At 40.2% G+C, this 27,599-nt stretch overlaps 1 protein-coding gene across 1 annotated transcript in view; it reads right to left on the reverse strand.

The window, feature by feature from the left end:
* Nucleotides 1–1,198: 1,198 nt before the first annotated feature.
* Nucleotides 1,199–27,599, reverse strand: part of SDC2 (syndecan 2) — a 60,975-nt gene continuing 34,574 nt past the window's right edge. The window contains exons 2-5 of the mRNA XM_036406311.2: nt 13,289–13,400; nt 5,569–5,702; nt 4,659–4,794; nt 1,199–3,435 (exon numbers count right to left, since the gene is read on the reverse strand). Coding sequence (XP_036262204.1) covers nt 3,272–3,435; nt 4,659–4,794; nt 5,569–5,702; nt 13,289–13,400 — 546 coding nt within the window. The 3' untranslated portion in view covers nt 1,199–3,271. The remainder of the gene's footprint in view (nt 3,436–4,658; nt 4,795–5,568; nt 5,703–13,288; nt 13,401–27,599) is intronic.

Genomic DNA, 27,599 nt, shown 5'->3' on the forward strand with positions numbered 1-27,599 from the left:
GAAGAAAAACTAGCTATGCAGCTTGTAAACAAGAGCTACAATTCACTCATAAAGCTGGCAAGCAGAGGAACCATGTACCCACTTCTGAAGTTATTTTGCCATGAATAAAGCAAAGGCGAGAGCCTTCTGTCACATAAGCTTTACAATAGTTCTATTTGCCTTCTTTTACTAAGAATCTAAGAGGAAGTAATAATTTATAACCCAGGGTAAATCAAAGCAAAATGACACTTTGATAAACACTAGAGCTTATCAATCACAAGGAGACACTGTATCAGATTGCTGAGGAATTCCAGAGCTGCTAGAGTGGCTCTGGCAGAGCAGAGCCAAGGGTCTCTAGGAAAAGCCATCGCTAGCTGAGGGCAGGTGGCGCAGCACCACAGCCTGGCACCCAGACTGCCAGCTGCCCAGCAACATCCACCAGCAGCCAGAGTATTGCTAGAAACACATCCAGGAAGCAGAGAACAAAAGGGAAAGGAAACCAAAGACCAACTCGTGCTAGGAAGCCTCAGCATAAGAGACACACATTGGATTGCCAATTTCTTCTGAACAGCATTGCTGGGAGTGCAGTGTCTGCATCAGACTGATGAAAACTGAAGTTATGTTTATAACTAAGATGATAACTGTTAGAATTTTTCCCTAATAGTATGGTTTGGCACTGAAAACAGAAAAGCAAAGAGATCATGAGATGATAAATCCTATTAACACACCTACTGCATGTTCAAAAGTTTCAGGTATTTGTTAGGGAGGGTGGGAAGACTGCAGCATTTCAGTTCCACATACACAGCTGAAGCATTAAACCTCTTCTGCATATAACAGAGTGTATAATGAATGTGCAGGAAAAAAAAGGTGAATGGTGAAATAAAGCTTAAAATTGACCTTTGCTTCTGCTTGTAAACAGATGCAGGAGGAACCAGACAAGCATAATATTTGGTAGTCTGCATAATTACAACAGATGTCTATGTTGGATAAAGTGGCCTGTACAGTAGATATAGAGACAGTCTAATATACATAAATAAAATCAAAACAGCTACTTATTATCAATTTGCTTATGAACAAGGAGAAGACAGCTTATCTGGTGTTTAATATTTATAGCTATACTTACAGCAATATTCATTGCACCCTTGAAAGAAATTCAGATCTACTACCTTAAGCAAAGTGAGCTTCAAAAAACTGGATGTCAGACTATACAAATAAAGTATTAGTTTAGGCATAGTAGACTTTATTTTGGCACTTTAACAAATGCTTTATTTTACAGCAGTGGCACAGCATTTGCCAGAAATTTTCTTTTCTTGGCACAGTTATTTCAAGCAGTTATTTTACTAATTGAAGTTCACTAAATATTGCACAAGATATACCTGTTAAATTCTTACCCTGTTTTTACTTGCTGAACTTGTATGGCTTTGAAAAACTTGCCAGTTAAGTATAAGTAAAAAGCAATATATTAAATATTTTAGCACAGGATAGCATTCGTTGGTTCCTAAATGACCACTGAACTTGGGACAGCAACAAATAAAAGTTGCACAACTCTTATCTGAAGAGCTACCAGATCTTATTTACAATACATTGCCATTTCTGAAAAGCGCTTCAGCTTGACATCCTGAACACCTGTATTTTGGGAATCTCAAAAATAAAAAACCAGGAGGTCAGCAGAGCAGAAGACGAAGCCATTTGTCTGTTACAAAGCATAATATAAGGAGGCAGACTGTCGTCTTCTCCCTGTGTCCCTCTATCCAGCACCTATCTAAGGTCTAAGCAACAGACACTTCTCTCTTCTACTCAGAATATTTCTTTCTTCTCTTATGAAGACATTCCACTTGTCTCAACTCTTCTGCTGGAGTCTGAGCAGAACAAACCAAAATTCTTCAAAGGGACAGGGAAAAAACAAAAGCAAGCAACAAATCAAAAACAAATACACACAGTAAATGAACTGGGGTACTCCTTTGAATTTTACAGTAGGGAAAAAAACATTTGCAGGAAGAACAGGCCTGTGTCAACACTGCCATTAAACACAATGCAAAAGTCAAATGTCTCACAGCTAATACACCAGATGCAAGACTTAAACATCCCACTTCTCTCTGTCACCTTAGCAGTAAATCTGGTGTGAGGATCACCCTCATCAACAGACTTTCTTTTTTGGTCTGGATTTTTAAGATCTACTAGATGTACTCTGTGACATTAAAACATGAGCAAACAGACATAAAATGAAAAACATACAAAAGTATATCACAATAGAATTCTCAGTATTAGGCCACATGATTTATTCAGTAGTGTTTATGTTCCCAAATTACAATTATGTCTATCCATGTAAGACTACAAAAGTTACCATTAGAATTGTCTGTGCTTATAAAATACCAACATTTTCTTTTACTGTTATATACTCATTAACACCAGTCTGCAACGAGTCACATATAATCATAGGCACTTCAAAGGCTTTAAAGACGTTTACAACGTAAATGCATTTTTAAAGAACAAAAATTTAAACCTCTACTTGTACCTTCAAATTGCAAATAATTAACAAATACAGTGGCCATAGAAATCTGCAGCAACTTCTCAAAATACTGTTAGAGTCTTTGGGTTTGCTTAGGTTCGTCAGTAGCTTACTACAAATCTTCCTTACAGGAGATTTGTTTAGTAAGAATATGACTATACAGTTTGTAGTAATAATCCAATTTTACACATTAATTGCTGTTACAAATCTCACTGAAGCTACAGGTAAGCTGAGAAACAATGCAAAGTGTAAAATTGATATTCTGACACTTAAATTTATACAAAGTGGAGGTTGAAGTTTACATAGCTGAAAAATTACATTTACACTAAAAGTTACTGTTATCTGAATTATCTGAAGACAAATTGCACCATGACAACTACAAAAAGGCATTTTTTGGAAACAGATAAATTAATGAAATAAAAACTAACTTGTAAGATCAATCTGAGACATGCTGACCAAAATTAAACAACTTTCATTGAACCATAGGATAAAACAATAATTTTCATTATTTTATATTTATGCATAAAGTTTTAAAAATCATTCAGTGAACATCAATGGTTTTATAAAATAATGCTTTGCCACTGTTATTCACAGAACACTGCAAATGTTAAGTTTTAATTTTACATTTTTAAACGAATATGTGAAAAGTTTTAAATACAATGGGGTTTTATCATAAAGGTGCCATAACGGCTCTTTAATGAAAAAAAAACTTCATTATTCTATGCAAAAGCTTTATTTAAAAAAGTTCAGTGATCTCATAAATAGAGACACTAAATAGGAATTTTATGCATAAAACTCCTTAGTTGGTGCCTTTTGATAGGCAGCACAGGATGGTTTACGTTCACCAAGGTCGTAACTGCCTTCATCCTTCTTTCTCATGCGATACACCAGCAGCAGGATAAGGAAGATTGCAAAAAGAAAACCAATAACTCCGCCAGCAATAACAGCTGTAATCAAAGAAACAGAGATTCACAATATGCCAGTAAAACAAGCTTAGCACCATACTTCTTTTTCATCTCACACAGTAAGTTTGCTATTATTTTCAAATTGCAGGAAAGGGCTCCCATTATGCAACTGTCTTCATTATTAGTATCCTGAAATATACTGTCAGAAAGCTTGTTTGCATTCATGAAGGCAATCATTTAAAATTACATTCCACTTACAAGTCAGAGATCCAACAACCCAGTTTTAAAAAAGTTATTAAAGTTTTTTCAAAACCTCAACTAAGACCACCACTAGTACTGCCAGAGCATAAAGCTGTCTTTCAAACTCATTTTTCAACAGTTACATTTTCAACATTAAAATATTTTGTTACCCTAGCTAAGAAATGGGCTTTTACTTTTCTCTGTCAGTTTTCACTCTGACTCTATGCTGAAATAAGCTTCCTATTGATCAATAATAGAAGAGAACACTTCACGCATTTGTGGGTGTGTGAGAAGTATCAACTCCCAACCGACTTCAAGAGGAAACCCATGTGCCTCCACTCATGTGGATTTAAGGTTATTTTGCATTTTGATTCTCATAGGAAGATGTGGCCCAAAACTATGTGATTTTCATGGCTCCCAGCTCCCTTTCCAAATACATGGGGGGGAAGTAACCTGTAAACACTGTCCTTAGGCCAAAAAAAATCTCACAGGTAATGAAAACATTAGTGACCAGCTTGTGCCTCCCTGGGTTATGCATAGAAATATATTCTATTTAACTGAAGGGATTTCTGTACCCTAATGGATTGTGCCTATCCATCCCCTTCTTCCATCCACCCATGCCTGCCATGAGCTCCTCCCAAGTAATGTTCATCTGCACGACATCAACCAGACAGCAATGTGCTCTTGGGAGGTGAGAAATACATTTCTTCATTACAAGCATGGATCAAATTCCAACTCCTTTTCTCAGATGTGAAAGCTCCAGATACTCAGCTGGCAGTGTTCAACTTGTGGGCATCATATCAATTAGCAACAGACTTCACTATTAAGTATTTCCCCAAGATGCCAAATTTATTCTCATCAAATCAACCAATGGCTACCCACTATGAATGTGCTTAGTACTAATGTGTTTAATGGTATGAATCTGCCAAGAAGACTCAAATATTGAGCTTGCATTATTTGATACAGATCCTCTCTGTTTTCCATTTTATTTCTCATGAGATAGACCTTGGCAAACTCTGCCTCACCTGCCAGAACTTCTGTTCTCTGGAAGAGGTTTTCTGAGTGCTTCTGAGTGAGCACGTCCGTGTCATCCCCTGGCTCATCGCTCTTTTTCTTGCCATCCACCTCCGGCCTTTCCTCTTTATCAATTTCTTCAGGTGACTGTGGCACAAAAAAGAAAACTGAGCATTGCTTACAGAGAGGGCAGACCACAAGCTGGCACAGTCACTGCCTGCTGTGGGCAGTCACGTAGCTGTGGCTTCATGCACATACTGCACAATACCAACACAACACATAGGAAGCTTTTAGAGCACAGAAAGCTGGTCTAGACATTGTAACTGGATCTATTTGTCGTCATCATGTCAGAATGAAAAACACTGCCCATAAGTTTAAAACCTCCAAAAGTACATTTAGCAAACAGCTCTTAATATTGCCTGTGTTTATCAGAATAACAGCCTCTGAAAGAAATAACAACTCTGAAATTAACAAATCAGAAATGTTATATGCAGAACACCTTTGAGAGTAACTTAGACAGTATCATCTATGGTGGTAGAAGGAAATACTAAAATACTTAATGGAACCTGCAGAGTGTTCAAACTACAGCCAAACCATACAGCATTCTCTTTTGAGAAGGAAAGTTTCACAAAGAATTTTTAAGTAATTCTTTGAGAAATATAAAAAAACATACAGCACTGACTCAAAGGTATCATGATACATTATTTGGCATCTCTCTTTTCTTTCATGTGAAATCCAGATGTTGCCATACAGACTTTCTAGTAGGAATGAAAACAAACAGCTCTGTATCATTTAGCAGGCTGTAGTAGTAAGTGAAGTTTAGGGGTGCTTTTTAATCCATATAAATAGAAGACTTAACATCAAACCATCAGAAATGTACAGTGGAATCATTTTAAACGGTCTTGCTCTCCAGCCACGCACCTTTGTTTGTGCAGGCACCTTGGTCTGCATTTTCACTGTGGTGGTCTCAGCCCTGGATGCATCACTAGTTGTTGGTAACTTTGGAACTGTTCTGGATGTTGTTACCACTGCGCTATCCTCATCTTCCTCAGCACCTGGAGACAAAATGTAACACTTCATTGACCTGTGAAATTCTTTCAGACCAATTACATTTTTTGTTATGACACCACCAAGGTAGAGATGGTTGCACAGCCCACCCTAGGCAAGGGCCTAGATGACAATGCCTACTAAGATAAAGATGTGTGTGCAAACCCAAACTGCCAAGGGGAAACTTGCCCTAAGTGATCCCCTGAAAAAGGGAGTGCATCAGCTGGTATAAGTAGCAACCAGGAAATTACCATGACACTTTTCAAACAGAAGAACCCTTCCTGAAAATGGGTATGAAAAAGCTTTAACACTTGCAATAGGGGCAGAAAGTGTGGAGTGAAAGCAGCAGCCATCAGGCTTGTGTGACATGGGCAGACCCCAGTGCCAGGGGTTCTGATGAGGTCCCACAGCATCAGGGGCTCTGCTGGAGCTTGGCAGTGCCGGCCCCCACCCTGTGGTTACCATCAGCAGCTACCTCCAGCTTCCCCAGAGCCACCATGAGCTCCCCCAGAACCCACACCCTGGGGTGCAGAGTCTCCTCCTGGGCATGGCAGGAGGTGTTGGTGGGGCCTCAGGCTCATATGGGGGTACCCAAGTCTCCAACAGCAAGGGTGTGTGGACAGAGGATCCTGTACACTCAGACAGGGGGAGCTTCCATGCCCATGGCCTGTGAGAGGGGTGGCTGTGTGCACGTGACACACAGAGGATCAGTTACAGAAAGTGATTTAGAAATTTGTAGTTGCTTGTTACCATTTGATAAATGGCAGGTATTGTGGTTGTCTGTTGCACTGTTGATACTAAGCCTAAAAGTACAGTTAAGCGATTGCTAGTTAATTACATACCATAAATAAATCAATACACTTCTTTATCTTTACTTAAACCATATGAACTGAACTGTTTTTACCTGTCACATACTGTTTCAACAGAATTTCTCTTCTACAGCACATCTGTTGAATTCTAAAAAACTAAGCAGTTTTATCTACAGGAAGATTACTACTACTTTATGTTTCAGTCACTAGGAATTCACATGGTTTTAAACTCCACATAATTCAGAAGCTCTTTTATTTTGAATTGAGTAAGAGGACAAAAAACTCTCTAAAGATTACCTTAAATTTAATTTCCTCCACATTCAAAGCTGTGCTGGAGTATGAAGGCTCCTTTAGAATAAGGTAATGGACATGTCTAATAAATATCCTTTAGTGATAGTGAAAGGAAGAAGACACAGGAAAGAGACTAAATTATTAGCAAGGCCTGAAAGAGAAAAAAAGAATTGGCCCATTCTTGGACCACTCCTTAGGAATCTCAATGTGTTCTGCTCGTTACAGGCACCGGTTGCCCAAGTAACCCCTGGGTAATAAATCTAGCAAATGTGCATAAGAATAGTTCCTAACAAATAAAATGTCCTACAACAGAATAGTATGACTCACTCATTCCAAACTGATTTTTTAATTTGTTTTTTTAAAGAAAGAAGACAGGCTGAAAATTTGAGCACAATAATGATGTTTTGAAGTCATGATCAAGAATTACATACATCTGGCATTTAAAGGAGAGGCATTAACAAGACAACATCTAAAACAATCTCTGAATGGTAGAAAAGAAAATTTAGAATCACTAAAAAAAAGATACTGGCACAGAATAGTACAGGGAAAAAAACTTTCAGAGATAGCAAAATTACAACACAACTTCTAGAATGAGACCTCACAACAAGAATCAGGTATTTTCCTGAAATGCAACTCAAAGATCAAAAAATCAACATCCTACTTCAAAACAGAGGTGTGGAAAGGCATCCAACAGGAAAATTTTTCTGGCTCTGATTCAAGAGTTTTCTTTGAGAAATAATGGCTCACTGGATAGCTCAACCTACTTTATCTTCTGAAGTTCCTCCATATTACACAAAGCTTTCACAGGCAAGGAAATTAAAATTGATTATCAGATTAGAGATCTGATAAAACACATCTCCAGAGTACAGAAATGTATTTTCTTCTTTTTATGAAATGAAAAGTACTACTTAATCACAACTGCTCCTCCAAATCCTTAAATGCCACCTTTGCTGCAGGCAATAGTTGTGTCTGCCAGACATAATGGAGAGCATTACAGCCTGAACTTCTTTGGCTAAGGAGGGTGCAGATCCACGTTCTCTCAACAAATGGGCAACTAATCTAATCCCTGGACTAGTCACTAGATTTGCACCACAGGTACCCAGCTCTTCTTCCATGCAGCCTCAGGGGAATTCTGACAATCCCCAAAAAGTTGAAGCAACTATCATTTAGGCTTGATTTGGGTACCAGCTAAGACACATCCCCCATGGTTCCTGCTTTCTAGTTAGCTTTATCTAAACAGGTCTCTGCTTGGCATGGAATAGATCTAAACAAGGAAGACACTTCCCTTGCTGAACTGACAGTAGTATTTTTAGAATTACCTGTAAATAGGACTGAGAGACCAAAAAAAACCACTCACTAGTCCTCTCCAGAATATAGCAACAGCATTTCACACAGTATCGTGTTCCCTAAAAAGCACAAAAAAGAGCATCACCAAATCCAAGTAAGATTGGAAAGAAAAAGCCTACAGTGTCATGAGTGTGACTTCCAAGCAGGTTGTCAAGCGGAATACTGTGAAATGGTTGGAGTATAAGAACTTACTTCTTCCTCTGGAAAATATCACTGTTACTATAGCTGGTTTCTGGATTTGGTCAGCTCGGATTTTGGTCCTTCACTTCCTCGAGTCCCTCTTATTGAGGGCACCACAAAAACCCTGCAGTAATTAAACCCAAAACCATCTTTGTTGTTAAAGATGAAAGCTCTCTACCATCACACACCCTCTTTTATCCACTGTAACTTCTTCAGGATGTCCAACTGCTGTCTTCATAGTGGCCAAAATAGCTCTAAACTGTGCTGTAGTATTGGAAATACCTAATCTAACCCTCAGTGACATGTCTATTAGCCACCCTTGGATGACAGGAATGGGAATACTTTTTAACACTCTTAGTGCTTGAGGAAACTTGTCAGGAAATCAAGATTGTGCCACCTTCAATTACTGCACAGAAGTAGAAATTACTGATAGATAGTAGTATTTTTTGTAGAAAAAAGCCCACAGTAGTTAGCACTCTGACTTGCAAAGCAGGCAGTGATTAACACCTCCTATCAAAAAATCAAATCATTTCATCTTATCTTTTGGCATCCTCTTTGTCTGCTGCACACATCACACTTTGGGAGTACCACCACCACAAGCAAATCTGTGATAAGGTGGGCACACACATAACCACCATCTCTTTCACGCTTTCCATCTCTGTCAGCAATGTGACACACACCAAAATTACATATTTTCAGCTGACTTATCTCACCTCCATTCACTGAACAGTCCCCAAAGCAACCCTTAATCAACATAGTGTTAGGCACCCAGAGATGACACTGTGAACATAACTCTGTGCCCTGCTAGGGAACTGCAGCTGAAATAAATTGAGACAGCGCAAGGATGTCACATCTCTGATAGCTCTCACACAAAGAAGAAAAAAACAAGAAATCAACAAAACTTGGAGGATTAAAAGGAATAGTCCTAACTATACTGAAGTATAAGATTCTGTCCATCACATCAAAAATACACTTTCAAACTATCACAGTAGATTTCTATGTCAGAAGACCTGGAGAGCCAGGCACTCAATATCATGAAGCATGCTTGGGGCTGGTTTAGAAGGTGGACAGAAGAAGTTCTTGCTCTAAGACAATCTGAAAGGCACTTATGAGTGGGACTGAAGCAAATGGAAGATGAATCCTTGCTGTGTTGCCTGCACCACGGCAGGGAAGCACACCAGGAGAGGTGTGCCTGCTGGGCATGCTGCCATAGGGCACCCAGTGCCAGCCCTGGACCCGTGCTGGCGCCCGGCAGAGCGCCCGTGCCCCGCAGCTTCCCCAGCACCATGACCATGACTCATGGAGCCCCAGCCACCCCCAGCCACATCACCCCTGTCCCCAAGCCCCACACCCTGCTCCCACAGGACTCCCGAACTGCCTGCTGGCCTTGGAGTGCAGCGTCAGCTTCCCTCCCGGTCAAGAGCCAAAGCAGATCTGTTCTTGTGTTTCTTGAAAAAGCTCCACCCCACCACAAATTTCTCCCAGAAGAGTCCCCAGTCACAATGTCAGAATACACACAGTTCATCCTGAGCCAATGTTCTCAACTCAAGCTGCTATTGACTGAGAAATGTTAGGTTGGGGAAGAGAAGAAGGGGAAGGAAAAGTTTGCTTGATTTTCTGATATATATTACCATGAGTAATTTTAGAGAAGACACAAGAACAAGACAGAAGGTTTTTCAAAGAACTTGCAGATAAATCTGACAGAGGTGGTACCTTTCCTTCACGTAATGGGTATGGGTAGTCCTGCTGCTTAGCAGCTACTTTCATTCATCTCCAAGACCAAGGCTCTATTAAAATCTATTATGCCAGATGAAAAAGTAGTAGTAGTTATAAAAGCATTTCAAGTTGTAGATAGGCTGGAAAACTTTCTACTTTTTATTATTATGTTACACAAAACACCAGTGCAAAAAAGAGTGATGATAGATTGAAGCATCTCCTCAGAAACAGAGACTACAAGAAGGAAACAACAGACTAATTAAATCACTATGGATATTCTACTGTTGATATAGGAGAATCAGAAGGCAGGCATGGCTTCTCTGGAAACTGCTGACCCATGGATTCAGGTTCAACACTTGGGCAAATGCACAACAGTAGCTGAAAGTACACAAAAAAAAAAAAAGAAAAAAGAAGAGGCTATGGGAAGGGAAAGAAAAGAAAAATCAGAACACCATCACCTTTGCTACTCCTTACAAAAAGCCCTCAGCCAATTTCTAGTTTGAAATGTGTCATGCCTACAGTGACATTTGTCCATGTTAATGCTGTTTGAAGACCTGCAAGGGCATTAATGGTGGTGCTGACAATTCCTGTTTATCTCCATAGGCCTGGTTGGCAGCTAACAATTTTCACAGCAAAGAAAGGAGTCAGCAATGTTGTCATCTTGGATCTGTTTGCTTGGACTATGCTTGCTACATAGCAAGAAAACCACTCTTGAGTGGGAAGGCTCTTCCTGCTAGGAACATTACATTACATCACTGAGTATCAAGTAAAAGAGAGACTGAACATAAAATGAGAAACATTGATCAATGGTACATCTGCAGGACACTTTCTACAGAAAACAGAGAGCAGTGAGTATAGCTGGAGTAGGGTGCAAAGGATGCTACTTTGCTTCCCTGATCTAAAGACTTTTTGCTCAGTTCAAAAATATTAAATCTGGGTATACTGTCACATGAGCGCTTTGCAGGGGCATCCAGCTTGTCTCAGTCTTTCCTGTTTTCTTGTAGGAAAGAAACAGAGCCTGCCAGAGACAGCAGCAGCACTCCAACTTCCACCCATGGCTCAAAGCTGAGCACAGGAAAAGAATGAAGAAAGACAAGGTGTTACTGTTGGTCAAGTCTAGAGGTAGTTTCTGTCTTTTTGGCTTCACTTTTACCACAGATCCTTGGAAAGGATCTTGGGAGATCATCCAGTCCAACCCCTCTGCCAAGGCCGGGTAACCCATAGCAAACTACAAAGGAATGTGTCCATGTGGGATTTGAATGTCTCCAAGGAGGGATACTCTATAACCTCCCTAGGCAGCTTGTGCCACTGCTCTGCTTCCCTCAGTGTCAAGAAGTTCTTCCTCCTGTTGAGGTGTTCTAGTTTACGGCCATTGCTCCTTGTCCTGTCACTGGGCACCACTGAAAAGAGTCTGGCACTGTCATCTTGGCATCTTCCTTTGAGGTATAAGGAGGGATATCATCAACACCTACAGTTGATGAGATCCCTTCTCAGGCCCAGCCCCCCCAGTCTCTCCTCAGGTGCTCCAGACCCCTCATCATCTTTGTGCCCCTCAACTGACCCTCTCCAGTAGCTCCTTGTTTTTCCTGTACTGAGGAGCCCAGAACTGGACAGAGCTCTCCAGATGTGGCCTTGCTAGGGCTGAGCAGAGGGGCAGGATCACCTCCCTCGATCTGCTGGCCACTGTTCCTGATGCACCCCAGGATACCATTGGCACTCCTGGCCACAGGGACACTGCTGGCTCATGGTCAGCTTGTCACCCACCAAAACTCCCTGGTCCTTCTCTGCAAAGCTGAGTCAACCCCCAGCCTGTGCTGGTACTTGGAGTTATTATTCCTCCTCAGGTGCAGGATCCTACACTTCCTTTGTTGAATCCTGGGTTAGTAAGATCTGAAGCCAGTCCTTGTGTAGTCTTTTTCACTTCAAAAGCAGGTCTGAATTTTGAATCTTCCATATTAGAAACAGCCAGACACCACAGAGGGATGGAAAAAAACTACACTAGACCATTCCTCATACAACTATTTATTGTCAACCTATTTCCTTTTCCGAAGCTTACAAAGTCACCAGCATCTGAAGACGTGACAGAATGGGATGCTGACTGAAAGCACATTTTTCTGGAGATCAGAATAGCCCTCAGACAGTCCTGGGGACTGAATGAAATCACTGATTCACTAATATATTCTTTTCAAATTAAATATTGAATTTCTCCTCAAACAGGTCTACATCAAGGAGGTCCAATTAAGCCTCTGATCACCCTGGGATGTCAAATCACCCCAACAGAAGACTCCCAAAACACAGGACATCATCCAGGCATGGATGATGGGCCTGGATTTGCCTGGCAACACAATCAGATGTCTGCAGAAAAAAAACCCAAAAATCCATCCGAAAAATCTCATGTGTGCCTTACAGGTAACACAGACAAGGCACCAGAAGAAGGGTTCATCCTTTGAAGGTATACAAATTATACATAAGCATCAAGACATAGTTAAAAAAAAGTAGGATAACAAACACACTGGGAAAATAAACGGGATTTCCACAAAAGCTCAGCAAATACAACAATAAGGAAATGTCTTTTCCAGAACTACCATAAAATCCTGCATTTAGCTTTTAACATTTGGAGTCTCCAAGCAAGTCTAGAAGATACTCCTCAAAGAGACTTTCAAAGAGAAATTATTAAGGAGGTTTCACTGACACTTTTTTTTGAAAAAAATTGAGCTAGCTACATGTCTCTAATGAGTGTTTAAGTCTGAGAACTCAGGATGTTGTATTTAAGAATTTCTTTATTCATTATATGGATGTAATTTCCTCAGAGAAAATTCAGAGTTTTGGCAGTATCTAGATTTCTAAATGTAAAAGACAACAACAAAAGGAATGGACATGTTTACATGAACCTGACTGCATATAAGAGAAAACAAGAACGCTGCTGCTATGTTTTCTTACAGAGTGCTAAATTAGTACTATGTCATGGGAGAACTAAGCCTTCTCTAATCCTTATTTCTAAACTCCAGGGAGATCTACACAGAAATCAGAGGGAATGGAGAGAGCCAGCAGAGAGAAAATAACGCAGTGAAATGATGCAACTCAGGAGTAAGAGAAAAAAGCAGAAAGTTAATACTTAAAACCCAGCCCACAGGGGTGCCCAGTGCTCTGTAAATAGCAAAGCACTCACAACATTCACCACGAGTATTTCCCTCAAATAATTGCATTACTTCTTACACTTTTAAAAATCAATTTGTGACATGTTGTCTCACCTGAACCTGACCCAGAAGAATAATCATCATCATCAATTGGATAGACGCCTGATGCTTCTTCAACAGAGCTGTTGTCAAGGTATAAATCTTTATCAGAGGTCAAATCTGCTCTCTGGAAAACAGATAAGAGGGAATGGTTAAAAAGATACCAGTTCTCCAGCGCAGCAGTTTCTTCATCTTCAGTTCTATTTTCTAAGTTGATGGTGGCACACTGAAGTTTGTACTTTCAGTTTATGCCACGCATTCATCTAAGTTGTTAAAGAAATTTGTAAAAATTACAGCAGTGCAAAAAAAAAAAAAAAATCCAAGGCTGCACAATGCAAACCACACTTCATCTCATTATATGCATGAATGAATAAATAGGATTTGCAAATATACTCTGCAGAGCTTCTGTAACAAGAAGCAAATCCCAGGACTGAAGCCTTCTTTCAGGATCTCAAATATACAAATCTATAGCCTGTCACATGAATTCTGTTCATTTGATCTCAGATGAGAAGGAACAAAAGCATGTATGAAAAACTATCTCAGAGTTTAATCAAGCCAAACCTCACTAAACTCTCTAGCAGTAGTTAGAATGAATGACTATAAATGTTTCTAAGACAGTGCTATTGATTAAGGATTATGACATTTCCAGCCAGATCAAACAGCATCATGCTCCAATTCCTAAATGAACATATCTCTCCTAAAATTTAACTGCATCTTCAACAGGCTAAAAATCAGGTTTCTTGTGACTATCACCACATTTCGACATCTGCAGATATTTCCCCACTAAATATAGATTCTTTTAAAATGAGCTCAAAATAGAGCAAGGTATCAGCCACCTTTTAAAATGACAATTCAGGCTTAGAAAGACTAAGAATTGTCTGCCTCCACCTCAGCCTGTGCTTTCTTAACAGAGAATAAACTTTCTTGGGAGAGCCAGGTATCCTGGATGGCTGAGAAGGTACCTGCCCCTATTACTCCTATTACTTTAACCAGCACTTCAGTCAACGCGTTTGTCATGAATTTTGAAGAAAATATGACAGTTATAAATGGAATTTCAAGTAAAAAAACCCCTAAATAACAAAATGCTATACCAAAATTCATATATTCAGTATCTCATATAAGCAATCAATTCTGCTGCTCTGAGTCCCAACGTTTTCCAATTTACTTATTACTGCATGGCATTGACTGCCCCTTTCATTCCACCCACATTCACTGTAACTTTCCTAAAGGAGTACCAAACTGTGAATGGGGTAACTCCTGTATGCAAAGACTCATATCTGACTTTACAAGGTAACTTCTTCCTCAGAGGTCTAAAATTATTGTTAAAGACATCTGTGATTTCTTTTTACGATTTTCTTCTGGCAACAGATTCATGTTTAAAGCTTCTTTATGGCAGAACACTGCTCTTCAGTTTGATCTACAATAAAAAACTCATCTTTATGAAAAGCAGAAAGGCCATGCTGATCATTAGTGTATTTCAGAGTAAAAGATCTTTGCATGGGGGATACTTAACACTTCTCTGAACAGCTCTGAACCTAAACAGTATTACCCCTGTAGATCTCCTCTACAGAGGAAAAGAAAACCCACTTGATTCTTGGTCAAAGTCTACTCCTCCTATGGCCACTCTTAGGTAGGGGATATATAGGAGGGGGGGAAAGTGCCCTGTTACGAAGATAAGCTTACAAAAACCCGCTCTGATTCTGCTGCTGTTAGTTCACATGGTCTGCCTGGAACTGCCTGCAGTCCAAAGCAGAAATTCAAGATGATGTCTGGTCACTGTCAAACAATTTAATTCCTTTAAAAGATGTCTCCAAGGGAAGTCATGAAGTACTTAGTAGGTGTATAGGTGGTATTGTAATCAAGACACAGCTGAGGCTGCTTCCGTATAGGAAAACAACTCCCTGTCACAGGACAAATATCCTGCTCTTGATCCAGCTGCCACAATGGACCAAGCCACTTGACCCTATTTTGCTTTCAGACACAATCATGGTACAAAACAGATCACTCCTCAATATCAGGCAGGAAAAAACAAAACTTTTTTAAAAGGACATGCAGGTGCTTGGCTGTGAGTATAGAAAAGGCATACAATATTCAAACAGTATCAGAGGCAGTGAATGTTACCCAATGCTAAGTTGGGAAGAAAAAAAAAGAATATCTACATGCAGGAATTTCCCAGCAATGGAAGTTGCTTTTGGTAAGAGGTGAGAAACAGCCTGAGTTTACAAAAGTAAGGTAGTCTTCATGAGAACAGAAGCATCACACAACCATGCCCAGGATTTTAATCTTCAGTAAAAATATGAACTTATCAATAAATTTATTCCCTAGACCATTTCCAACTTCTGTCTGTACCAGAAGCAAACTGTATCAGGAGGACTCAAAAAATAAACACCAACTCCTCCTTCCCCACTCAAAACAACCAACCTGCTTTCTTGCTCTTTCCAGCCTCAGAGAACACAGAAAAGACAGAAATGACTCGTGACAGTTCTTCTAACAACTCAGTTTCTGTAAGACAGATGAGCAGCTAACCCAACCCAGCCCAAGCTGCAAGTGCCTGGTCAGCCAGGCTCCCCACCATCATATTCACTCCCTTTCTTTCAATGAATTATGTCTCTTTGGCTGCCAAGAGCTTTCATTTCTCACTATGCTGAGATGTTCTCAGGATTTAAACCAGCTGAACACAGAGGAACAGAAATGGAAGAGAACTCTGGGCAGCTTTCAGCAGGAATTTGAGTATCTGTTGTATTTTATTCTGAGGATACAAAGAATGCAGTGTGAAAAATTATTTAATATCTAGTACTGTGGATGGCACAACTCCATCAGAATGAGCAAACTATTGCCCACAGTCTTACAGAACCAGCACAATATTTACTACAGGGAGAAATATATGGTACAGTGAATTGCAAGTGCTTTCAGATCAGCCATCAAGCTCCACTTGAGGAAGATGCTTTGCAGCCTCTCTGACCAGAGCCCCTTGCCTCAGTTCAGCCTGTTTCAGTACAAATTATTCTTGTCTGGTGGAACTCAGGCAGGATGCAAGCATACTCTCAAATCAAAGGCAAAGGAAGCATATTCTAGCTTAAAAATCTACAAGCATCTGCACAGATAAATGCATTAACTGCACTGTCTTTGCAAGCTGGCTAGTAGACTTGGGGCAGAAGCACCCCCTCTACACCCACAGCTTTCACCTTTTATCCCAGTTGCTCAGAAACACACAGATGCCTTAGGCCACTTGGAATGAAAACTGCCTTAAGGCTTAGAATAAAAGAAAAGCCTGACAGTTAACAAAAAACCCACAGCCATTAAAAGAATTCAGTGAAGATTAAGCATAGAAAAATGAGAGAAAAATAGTGAAAATAAAAGAATACCTTATGGTGTTTAAGTCAGTACCAAACGCTGAAGCCATGCTTTACAATTTGACATTAAGATATGTTGAAATAAACTTGATTTAGTATTTGCTCTAGAAATGTTTTCTCACTTGTCAGCTGGGAATCCATGGGGGTCCATGGACTACTTCCAGGATGTTCACAAAAGACAAGTTGGAAAAACAAATCTGTTGTCAGTAGGCTTGGACACAGAAAGGTCTGTACTAGCATTTCAATATTCTTGGGAGGAAAATTTTTAAAAGTTAGCAAATTCTCGTTCCATAAAACTATTTTCAGGTATTATGAAGACCAAATATTTCAGTGACTATTTCCTGTGGCTAACAATTGAAATGAGAGCACTCATGTCACTTTTATGTAACAGCCTTATTTTCAGACCTATTAAAACAGCAGAACACCAGGCAAGGATGTCTCTGCTATCAGCCCTTTAATCTGGCCCTGAAGCCACAAAACTGCTTGTTACCTTTTGACAGACATTGCATTCTCGTCTATCATTGTTATCCCACTTACATTTTTATTCCAAGAATATAATACTGCAAAATCCTGTGACCTATATACTTCACATGCTACATGCCAATGATCACAGATTCCTGCCTGGTTATTGGCTACCTTGGCATAAATCTAAATCTCATGGAAGTAGCGTAGATTAGCACCCATTTAGTACTAGATAAAATAGATTTCCATACCAATAATATGTTGAATTTGAAATCTCAATGTCTTTATGTTACTTTATTTTACATTTACAGTAATTTTTGATTCAATAAACTGGGATCATGCAGGACATATTAATAAAAAAACCAAACCCCAAACCCCTCATTTTGACACTGAGAGAGGAAACAAAGCAAAACCCCCTTTTCTTGTCTCATAATCTCATAAAAGATATAAATCATCCATCAAAATTACAATGACAAAAAATTTAAAACAATTATCAGACAACAGGAGGTTTGGGAATAGATAGCATATTTTGTTTGAAAAAATACAAAGTGCCTTGTCATAGCCATTCCCTTTTGCAGTGCTGCTGTTACTGTCAATCCTCCCATTCCATGAGGGTGGTTTAGGAGTAAGACATTAAAGACTTTCACGCCAGATGGATGAAGCCAAGAAAGCTGGTGTGAGCTGCAATGAAGGAGTAATGTCTACCATGGCTGTCATGGCTGCTCAAACTCAAGACACTGGAGCAACGAGTAGATGACACGTGGAAGGAAACACTTTATTATTTACAACTCAAGTTTTTGTTCTCTGTCTTTGGGTATATGCATGGGACAGAGAATTTGAGGTTTGCAGCTGTGTTACTAATGATACTTTGCCTCCCTTTTTCCCCAGATGGAATTCTTTTAGATGTAACCCATTTAGTACATGGAGAACCAGAGACTAATATTTTAAAAGTGATGTTGTATTACAAATTTCTAAGCCAGAAGTCTCTGAAAACTTGCAAGCATTACAGCTGTTGATTAGGCAGAGTTCTTCCATGTAAGAAAGAGAAAGAAAACAGATTTTCTCTTGTATTAACACACAGTGCAGTTTCATATATGCCTGTATAAAAGCATGCTCAGCTGGTGAGTCTGAGTTCACTGAAGTGTTGTACACTACATGTTTGGAAAGCTAACTATATGAATGCATTCATCTAAAGCCTGAGAGTCATTGCAGAGGTTCCCACTGAAGGCTGGAGAAAAGGCACCTGTGTGAAGAAGCTCTATTTTCCTCTAGGCTTCCTGCAAAAGGAACTATCATCCGCCATGCAACAGGATTTAGTCCTAACAGACCTCAGCACTGCTGACCTTGCAGCTAGCAGGTGTATTCCTATCATTGTCTGCCAATTGTTTGCTTTCCTTCATCACACTAGGAAAGGTGAAACTGTCCCATCAAGAGTTTGTTAACCTTGTCCAGGAATGAGAGGCATGATTTAAAAAAAAAAAGTACAAAACTTCAAAATCAGATTTCCACCTCAAAACATCATGTTTTCCCAGAGAAGCATGCCAACCAGACCAGCATCCACTTTCCACTTCTCATTGTGTTACTGGTTCTCAGAGATCAGCCTCTCCTGGCTCCCTCAGTCTGCAATTTCCTATGCTGCCCACATGTATCCAGCTACAAACATGTAATTTCGATGAAGGATTTTATGTTTCAAGGTACATTTACCACTAACTGTTTTCGTAGAGATGTCTGCCTTTCCTTGCACTGATATGTCCTATGGTTGGCCACAGTAGAAAAGGAGAGAAGTAAACCCCATTTCCTTCCAAGGTGAAGGAGTTAGCCACAGTAGAAAAGGAGAGAAGAAACCCCATTTCCTTCCACTGTCGACTTTTAAGGACTCACAGGACAAAATCTTCCCAGCAAACCCCACCTGAGGTGCACTGTGCCAACCACAGTGGAGCCTTCAGCGGAAGTGCTGGTGGGATGTATGGTTGTGGGATTTTCTGAGAAGATACTAATAATTGGTGACATCCTTACACAAGGTGCTTAAGAGCACAATACTCTAAGGACTCCCAACTTTCTTCCTTGGAGGAACCATCCTGATTGCACAATGCTGATATTAGTGGAACAGGTACTGGCTGCAGGAGACCTGCCCTGCACCACAGTCTGGGTCATTGTGATCACAGCCAAAATATTCTTTCCATAACGACAGGCCCCAGACTGAATTTTCCAAGTTTGAGAGCAAGGATTTTATACAAAAGACAATATCTGTATTCATTTCCTCAAAATCATTCTGACAGTTACTATCTCCCAATTTTACCTCAAAATGGCTTTAAATCCTTGACAATCCTTGTGCCTATGTGAAACCTTGCAATGGCAACTGCCTGGATTTGCAAAAGCCAGCCCCTCCTCCACTGCTGCCTTTGGCCAATTAAATAGCAAGCCTTGACTGCCCTGACTCATTCTGGAGAGGTCGTTTCCACAGGTATTTTTAAAATCTTAGAGGACATTTGCTGTCCTTCCTCAGCTAAGAGTGGAAGAGCAGACTGGCTTCGTATGGGTGTCCCTACCAGGGTAGCGTTTACCTCTGGCGTTGGTGCCCGCAGTGGCACTGTCATCCTGGACGGTGCACAGCAGAGCCACTGCTATGGCTGGAGCACCTGCCAGGAAGATTACTCACGCTCCTTGTACCTCATGTATAACTTCCTGATCCTGCACAAAACTATAGCCTTAGGCCTCCAATCTCTCACGACAGATAAAGAAAGGGTTTGACCATTCATGGCTGTTGAGGAAAGGCAGAAAGCCCAAAATAAACACAAGTACTGCAAACTGCTTCTACTACTGCTAGTGCACAACAACACAGAAGTCTACCAGAAGAGCTGATTTACAGAGATTGCCTCATGTCAGAGCCAAGAGTCTAAATATACTGGCTTTTAGGATGTACACAATCTGTTACGCCAGACTAATTACCAAAACAGAGGCGTGTTTGACAGGGATGGCATTAATAAAACAACTCTTGCTGGTGTCAGGAATTTCAGCAGTCTATGTCATGGCTCACACTGAAAAAAACCACACCACATCCAAGGAGACACCAACAGGCCACCACCAATCAGCAACTGTTCACTTACGGTCATGCACCGAAGAAATTACAGTGCTGCAGTTGATATGTTTGGGTTCACACTCTTCAGGAAGCCACAGAAACTCATGTGCCTGTTTTCTACCAGTCATCTGTGCCTTTAGAAATATTCCCTAATGTGCAATTACATGCCGTATGGCACACTGTGTGGTAACAGAACTTAAAATGGCAACAGGAAATCTTGTTTAACCTTCAATGTTTTTCTTCCCATTATATAGACTCACGAATCTGTGCAGTGTGTCTTTGGCCTGCTTACAGATTTGGAGCTGAAGCCTGTCCTATCTTGAGGAGAAAGATAAATATTCTCTGAAGTTCTGGACTGTTTGTGATGAATTCCAAAGGGAAAAGCCTCTCTTTCCATTTCTTTTCATAGCATCTGATTTCCAGCTGTGTATCATTTATCTACTAGATGCACAACGAGACCAAACTTTAGTCCTTACCCAGAAATTGTCTTGCCCATGGTGGGACAGATGTTGCTGTATGAAGATGCAGAAGGGAGATGAGCAAGAATAGCAGCAAGAGCTTTCTGTCATTACTGGAGTACCAACAGCGTGATGATCTGTGATGAAGGACACATCAAACTTCCTCCATGGTCTACACATCAGTTGCCCTACAGCCTGCCTAGGCTATTAAATTAGGCTCAAGCTCATGAGTAGTGTTAAAGGACTCCTAGCTGAATGAGACCATAGTTACACCACTCCAAAGATATATTCATCATCTACCCTGAGAAAGCTACCCGTATCTTCATTTAGTTATAATAACTTTCTGCAAAAATCAGCCTTCACCTCCATGGATCTTTGCCACCACTACAGTAAACTGAAGAGCAGTTCTGCACAGGTTACAGGTTAGGACCAACAGACCTTCCTAATTCCATGACCACATAAAACTTACTCCAACTTCAAAATGGTTACTTAAAAATTACAGAGGGGCCCGCCAAATCTGATGTCAACTGAGTCAAACAGTACTGCTGTGCTGTTTATGTGAACCCCCAGCTTGATGTTCTCTAATTTCACACCACATGGTCTTTTCTTGTATGTGAAACCCAGAAATGAACACTGCAGTAGTCTCCTTCACCTTGAAAACCTCAAGACTGCTTAACAGTCAATTAGAGTACACATGAATTCTGTTTCCCTGTGTAGAAGAAATTTAGTATCAAAGTTTCTCTGGGTATCCCCAAATTACAAGATTCAAAGCCCTTCCAAGCTTTCATGCCAAGCCATCAATCAGTGAAAAGAAAAGTTCAACTTTGCCTCTGACATAGGCACAATGCAACAGGGAAACTATTTTAAAGGGGCTACAGCTGGATCAGCTTCCAAAGTGCTACTCCAGACTGAAATATTAAAGGGCAATATACCGGCGAAACAGCATCAGAAGCCAGCAATGCGCATCACAGATTGATTAATCTTAATTAGCACAGCAATTTTCTGCACATTTTCCAAGAAGCATCCATTGGTTTCCCTAAAAATAGGATCAAAATCACCATGCAAATTGTTGTCACAGCTCAAAATGCTAATCAGTTTTTTTAAGGACATGTCAGCCCATGTGCAGACAGGTTAAATTTAAGGCACAGCTAAGACTGAGAAGTTAAATGCAGTCCTTTGACAATGGTGAATGCAGAGGTCAGCCTGTCTTTGAATCACCAGTCACAAGTCTGACAGTAACAGCAGAAGCAGGTAGCTTTTGGTGTAGAGGTCATAACTGCAAGTACCTGCCCCAGTCAGTCTTTTAAGGCTAATGCATACTGGCTCTTCCACACACACCTCCTCTCTCCTTTCATGCTTTACTGATCCTTTTTGCTAATCAATCAGAACAACTAACACTTACATTTTCCTCCCTCCCCTTGAGAGTGTGGATGAATGATTAAAGCTGCCAGGGTAACTCTTTGGCATGCATGCCAATAACTCTCCACCTAATAGCCTTTCCTCTGCCTCACTGCCCTGGCCCACTGGTGATTACTGCAATCCCTTGAAGTGGTCAAATTGCAGGGCAGACCCATGGAAACCTATTTGGAGTTGTTCTAGTTCATACCAAAGAATAATGTTTTTAATACAGATTGTTCTTTTTAAGCTCTACAAAAGCAGCTGTAATCAATCGTAGTGGGAGCACTGCAAACCTCCATCAGGTTTCAGAAGCCCCATATCGATTCCTTTCCAGTCCACAGATTTCAGCAAAATAACCCCACGTGAGGAACTGAGAGTCAACTAACACATAATCACTTAAATTAAGATCTCTTTGCCATTGGTAGCAAGAATTAGCAATAAACTGTCTCAATCAGTTACATTCCTTCTGCATAAATAGGACAGTTACATATAAAACAACTATATTATTATGGTTACATTAATCAGCAGTTAAATACTGCTAGCAAATATTATGCACAGCAACTGAAGTTTGTCAGAGATGAGGAAGAATCAGATTTCACAGTTCAAGGAGCAATTCCAGTTCTGTAATGCATAATCTGTTATTCAACAGGGCCTTACTCATTGAACAACAAGCTCTGTGACTACCTCAGTGGACACTCCTGTTTGTCACCTGCAGCCACCAGCACTTCTGGTGACATCCCACCAAAGCTGCCCACAAGCAGAAAAATGACTACTGATAGATCTACTGCTTGATCTTTCTAAAATTATGTGCAGTTGTAGCAATTAGCTGCAGGAACTTACCTCCCTCCCACAAACACATTCAACTTATTTCAGAATGTTAACTCCACTAAAGTCAGAGAAATCCTGGATTCTCTAGAACAGAGAGGAATGCTAGTGGTAGCACATTTATATCTCAGGCTCACCAGATTCTTAAGTTAAGGTAACTAGAGCTCAAATAAGTTGTAAGTATGCCTACCTGGAACACCTTTGTACCAGGTCTCTCAGTTTCACTGCAACAGAATATGTAGACTGGGCACTCAACACAAGAACAATTAATCACTCTTTAAACATATATACAAAAACCACCCAAATCATCATCTTGATACAACTTCAGGTGCTAGTAGAGAAGATAATCTGCTCAAAAGTGGTACTGTATAATGATGCAAAATGCAAACTGAACTGCAGATCAATGTAAATTTTGTATTAGCCAGAACATGCTGGATATGCTGACTTTTTTCTCCAGTCCAGGAAAACAATCACTTTATTTATTCAGGTAACTACTTCCAGCTTCTTTGGTGGTGTCTGGAAGCACAGAGGTAGAGGATTAGCCTGTCCTAGGTCAAAAGCACTGGTAAATTCAAAACTTGGTTAAATTAGGGCAGTCTCTGCTGCCAGATGGATAAATGGTAACACTGCTACTCCTTCCACTGGTATAGGCTTCTCAGACACCAACAGCAAATACAGACAGCGTTGAGACACCAGGTACATCCATGTGAGATATCTCTTTGTACTCCAGATCCCCAAACAGAAAGACAACAAAGATGATTTGATTGCTATTTCCTGGTGTCAACTCATCTTGCTGGTTTCCAAGATTAAATTGTTGGATTCAGCACTCTGATCCCATCTTACTTAACTGAATTTTTGCTACAAAGGCTTGGTTTTCATATCCTCTTTGACGCCTACAAAGATAAGAAATGAGTTTACTTCACATGGGATATAACATCATTCTAATAACTTCCACTATAAAAGCAGCTGAGTGAAATCAGAGATGGGGTGGCTTGTACAAGCTATGTGGCTTCAGAAGCAGTCTTCTGTCTGGTATGGTGCCCTTCAGGCATGATTCCCCTCCTTCCACCACCAGGGAGAAGGAACTGGTGCAGCACTGACACAAGTCCACCTGGCTCCCCAGCCAAAGGCAGCAGACAGGTTGTGCTGGGGGGGACACAGCATCCTGCCAGCAAGGCCAGACAAATTGCTAGCCAGCTGGGGCTGAGGCAAGAAAGGAAGGATTGTCTCTCCTACCCTCCCTCTGTCTTTGACTTCCCTCCTGGCTCCCTGGGGCTTGTAGTGCAGCATCAGACTGGACAAGAGAACCATGGGGACAGTTTCTTCTGAAGACATACACAGTCCAGAGCTGTGTTCAGAAACTAGATGGATATACTGAGCAGAACCATTAAAAGAGAATTTCAACTGTATAGTTAGGAATGTCTCCCTACACAGTTGCCCATACCACCTGCACAGCAAGACAAAGCAAGGCAGAGCCTTGGTGAGGCAGTCTGCTGGGAGGCTCCATACTGCACTTCCACACTGTAACAATTAATAAGCATTCTTATTCCTGAGAGGAACCAGCAAACATGTCTGCTTTTAAAAACCCCCACAAATGTATAAGGACATGGAGAGCATCAAGCTGAAACTGCACTGTAGAAGGCACATTAAAATAAAAGGGCTACTCCACAAGCAGTGGAAGGGCTGACACCCGATTTCCAACAGGTTCCCCTTTCCTCTTTCTTTCTCTTATGCTACTGCCTCCCTATGAATTGTGCACATGGCAGAACATGGACTAAAAAAACCTGAAGATATAGGAATTTCTCAAAACTAAAGATTCCTGGAATTTCATAAGGGACAATTTCAAACAGCACACAATTGTTTTGGTTTAAAGCATGGTTAAGAAAGATGTTCATTTAACTGAAGTTTTATTTATAACAATCTCTCAGAGTTCTCATAAGCAACTACTTTTAATAGAACTGAAATAAGCTTCATATTGATTACCTTCAGCCAATGTTTTAAAAATAATGCTATATAAAATGAGCACCAAAAGAATTAATACATTTGTAATGAAGGTAAGGATAAATTACACTGTATTTGACAAATTGACTTCCCTTGATTCAATGGAAAGCAAGCCAAGTAAGTTGTTTGACAGGATTTTAAACAGTCATAGATCTGACTGAAGAGTAAAATACAACAAAGACTCTTTAACGGTATTAAGTATCTTCTAACAAAGAAGAATTCTATCTTTCTTTCTAGCATTCATACTTTAAATCAGAGTTCTGCTGGAGGGAACAAAGATTTCTGTATTTCTATAGCCCAATCTCAAATCTTCATATATCTGTCCTAGCACCATCAATACAAGGTTAGCACCACTCTACAATCTTTACTGCCTTATCAACAGTCTACAGCTTTTAAAAATCTATATGCCTACAAAACCTCCGGGAGCTGTTACACATTGAGGATTTCACAGCATTATTGACCTGGGCAGCCTCTTTATCCTCAGTAAGTTATTTTAAGCAACTTTCTGCCAGCAAGCAAGTCTCTTTGTTAGGCTTTGTCTGTAGGATTGCTAAAGCACTGCTTACAATACAGCACAAAACAGGGAGCAACTAAGCAGAAACCAGAATGAGGTCTGCCAAATTCTCTTTTTATTTCTTTTTTTCCTCCACTTTCCTGTTATGCTTCTAATACCCTACAGATCACTGCCCTGCTGCCAGGGATTCTTCCATGCACCTGAGCCACATCCTAAAGCCACATCCAACAGACAAGACAGACTGAATCCATGTGGGACCATACTCTCTAAATTGCACACTTTCTTTTGCCTTGTTTGTGTGTGTGTGTGTGTATATATATATATATATATATATATATATATATATACACATACAGTGGAGAAACAGAACCTGGCAAGTGCATTTACCTCCCGAGTAAGAAAATACATCAGCTGGCTGGGGGGGTGAGGAAGAGAACAATAAAGAGAGGTAAATTTCTCATACTTGGAGCTCAAACCCTGAACACTCTGGTCAATTCTTAAATCTCTTTTCAGATAAAGGTCTCCAGCCTGAGGATCAGATTTCTTCGGCATGGTAGGAAAAGCAAATCTCAACCTGATACATATCAACATACATCAAAAAGCAATCTCATGGTCCTCTGCAGGCTTGTGCCTGGAGGTATCCACAGAGAAGGCCAGTGGCTAGCATAGCACTCTTCCTTGGATGTAACTTATGAATAGCCACAGCTGAAACATCCATTATGAATAGCCACAGCTGAAACATCCATGCTGTTTCTACTTTTCTACCAACAAAAATATTTACTTGGAGATTCTGTTTGACGGAGCAGCTCTTGCTTGTACTTCTACTCTGAAGCCTTGCATCTTGAAAGCTTGTGTGCCCCGTGACCCATACTATCCCTTGGTGTCATCAGAACTACTAGGACCTAGGTTGTTTTAATCCAAGGGCACATCATAAAATCTACTAAACTGACAGCCCACACAGGCACAGAGAAGATTTAGATTTGATACCAATTTCTGTATCACACTTGATGATAGACTCCCAGCTGAGAACCAAGATACACTGTGGAAGCTGCCCAGGGAGAAAAATAAAAGAAAGAGATTTGAACTTTAATCCACAAAGTCTTTGCTAGTGGTTTTTTGTTTCTGGGTATTAGATCAACCTTCCTATTTCCTTGTTAAACCTTGTGGAGAGAATGGAAAGAATGGATGTTTTATAAGTTATAAATTCTATAATGCTTTCAAGTCCTATAAAAACAGCTTTTAGCCAATGTCCTATGGAAGTAACTAATTCAGCACTGGCATCTTTCTGCTACTTAACATGGTTAAAGGTTGGCAAAAATAGCAGACAAAACAAGTAAGTAACCTGTCAATCCTGTGTTATTCCAGATAAAGTGCAGATGTATTCCAATTATCTGCACCTTATTTCCAACAGTTCTTCTTCAAAAATACAGCACATAATCTGCTCCATATAGCTGTCAATCAAATGGACAAACTCCCTTCAGTTTTCATTACAGATATGTCTAAAGCAATTACACTTTGCAAGGATATTCCAAGATTAATAACAAAACTTTAATTCAAATCACACATTTTTCTCTGCAAGCAATAAAAAAGGTAGCTACATTGATGGCATTAGAAAGCTTCTTAGTTCTGCTTCTGTTTGCTTCAAGAAAAGGGTCACTCAGCACTTAGAAATGGAGCAAAGAAAAAGGGGTTTCATCAGTCTAAGTGTTATGGATGTCAGCTGCTTAACAGACCTGACCTTGCACAAGCCTGCTCACCTCCCTGGATTCTATGAGCTTAAAAAAAATCCAGGGACAAAGAGGGAAGGTGTAAAAACTCTGCTTAGGGAGACCATACAGCAAGACATTCAGACCACTCCAAGACAATGCAGAATAGTTTAGCAACGTTAGTAGCACAAACTTGCATGTGTACATCTAAGAATACAGAGGTCAAGAACTGCATTCCAAATGACAGCAATCAACACGAAACAACCTTTAAACAGAAGCATCTATACAGCTAGAAGTATAGAATGCTCATGTAATGTTATTTTAGTAGAAAACGTACAGGACTCATCAAGAATAAACCTCTCTTCAAAGGGCAGGGCAAGAAGTGTGTAAATCAGGTTTCCTCATAAACATACAAGAGCAAATTAGATCAAGAAGTTGTCGATAAATACAATTCTTCAAACAACACAAATGGAAGCAGCTTTTTATGGCAAGTTGAGGAAGAAGAACATAAGGAGGCAATTGCAACATGT

This window comes from Molothrus ater, chromosome 1 (genome assembly GCF_012460135.2).
Source record: "Molothrus ater isolate BHLD 08-10-18 breed brown headed cowbird chromosome 1, BPBGC_Mater_1.1, whole genome shotgun sequence".
Lineage (NCBI taxonomy): Eukaryota > Metazoa > Chordata > Aves > Passeriformes > Icteridae > Molothrus > Molothrus ater.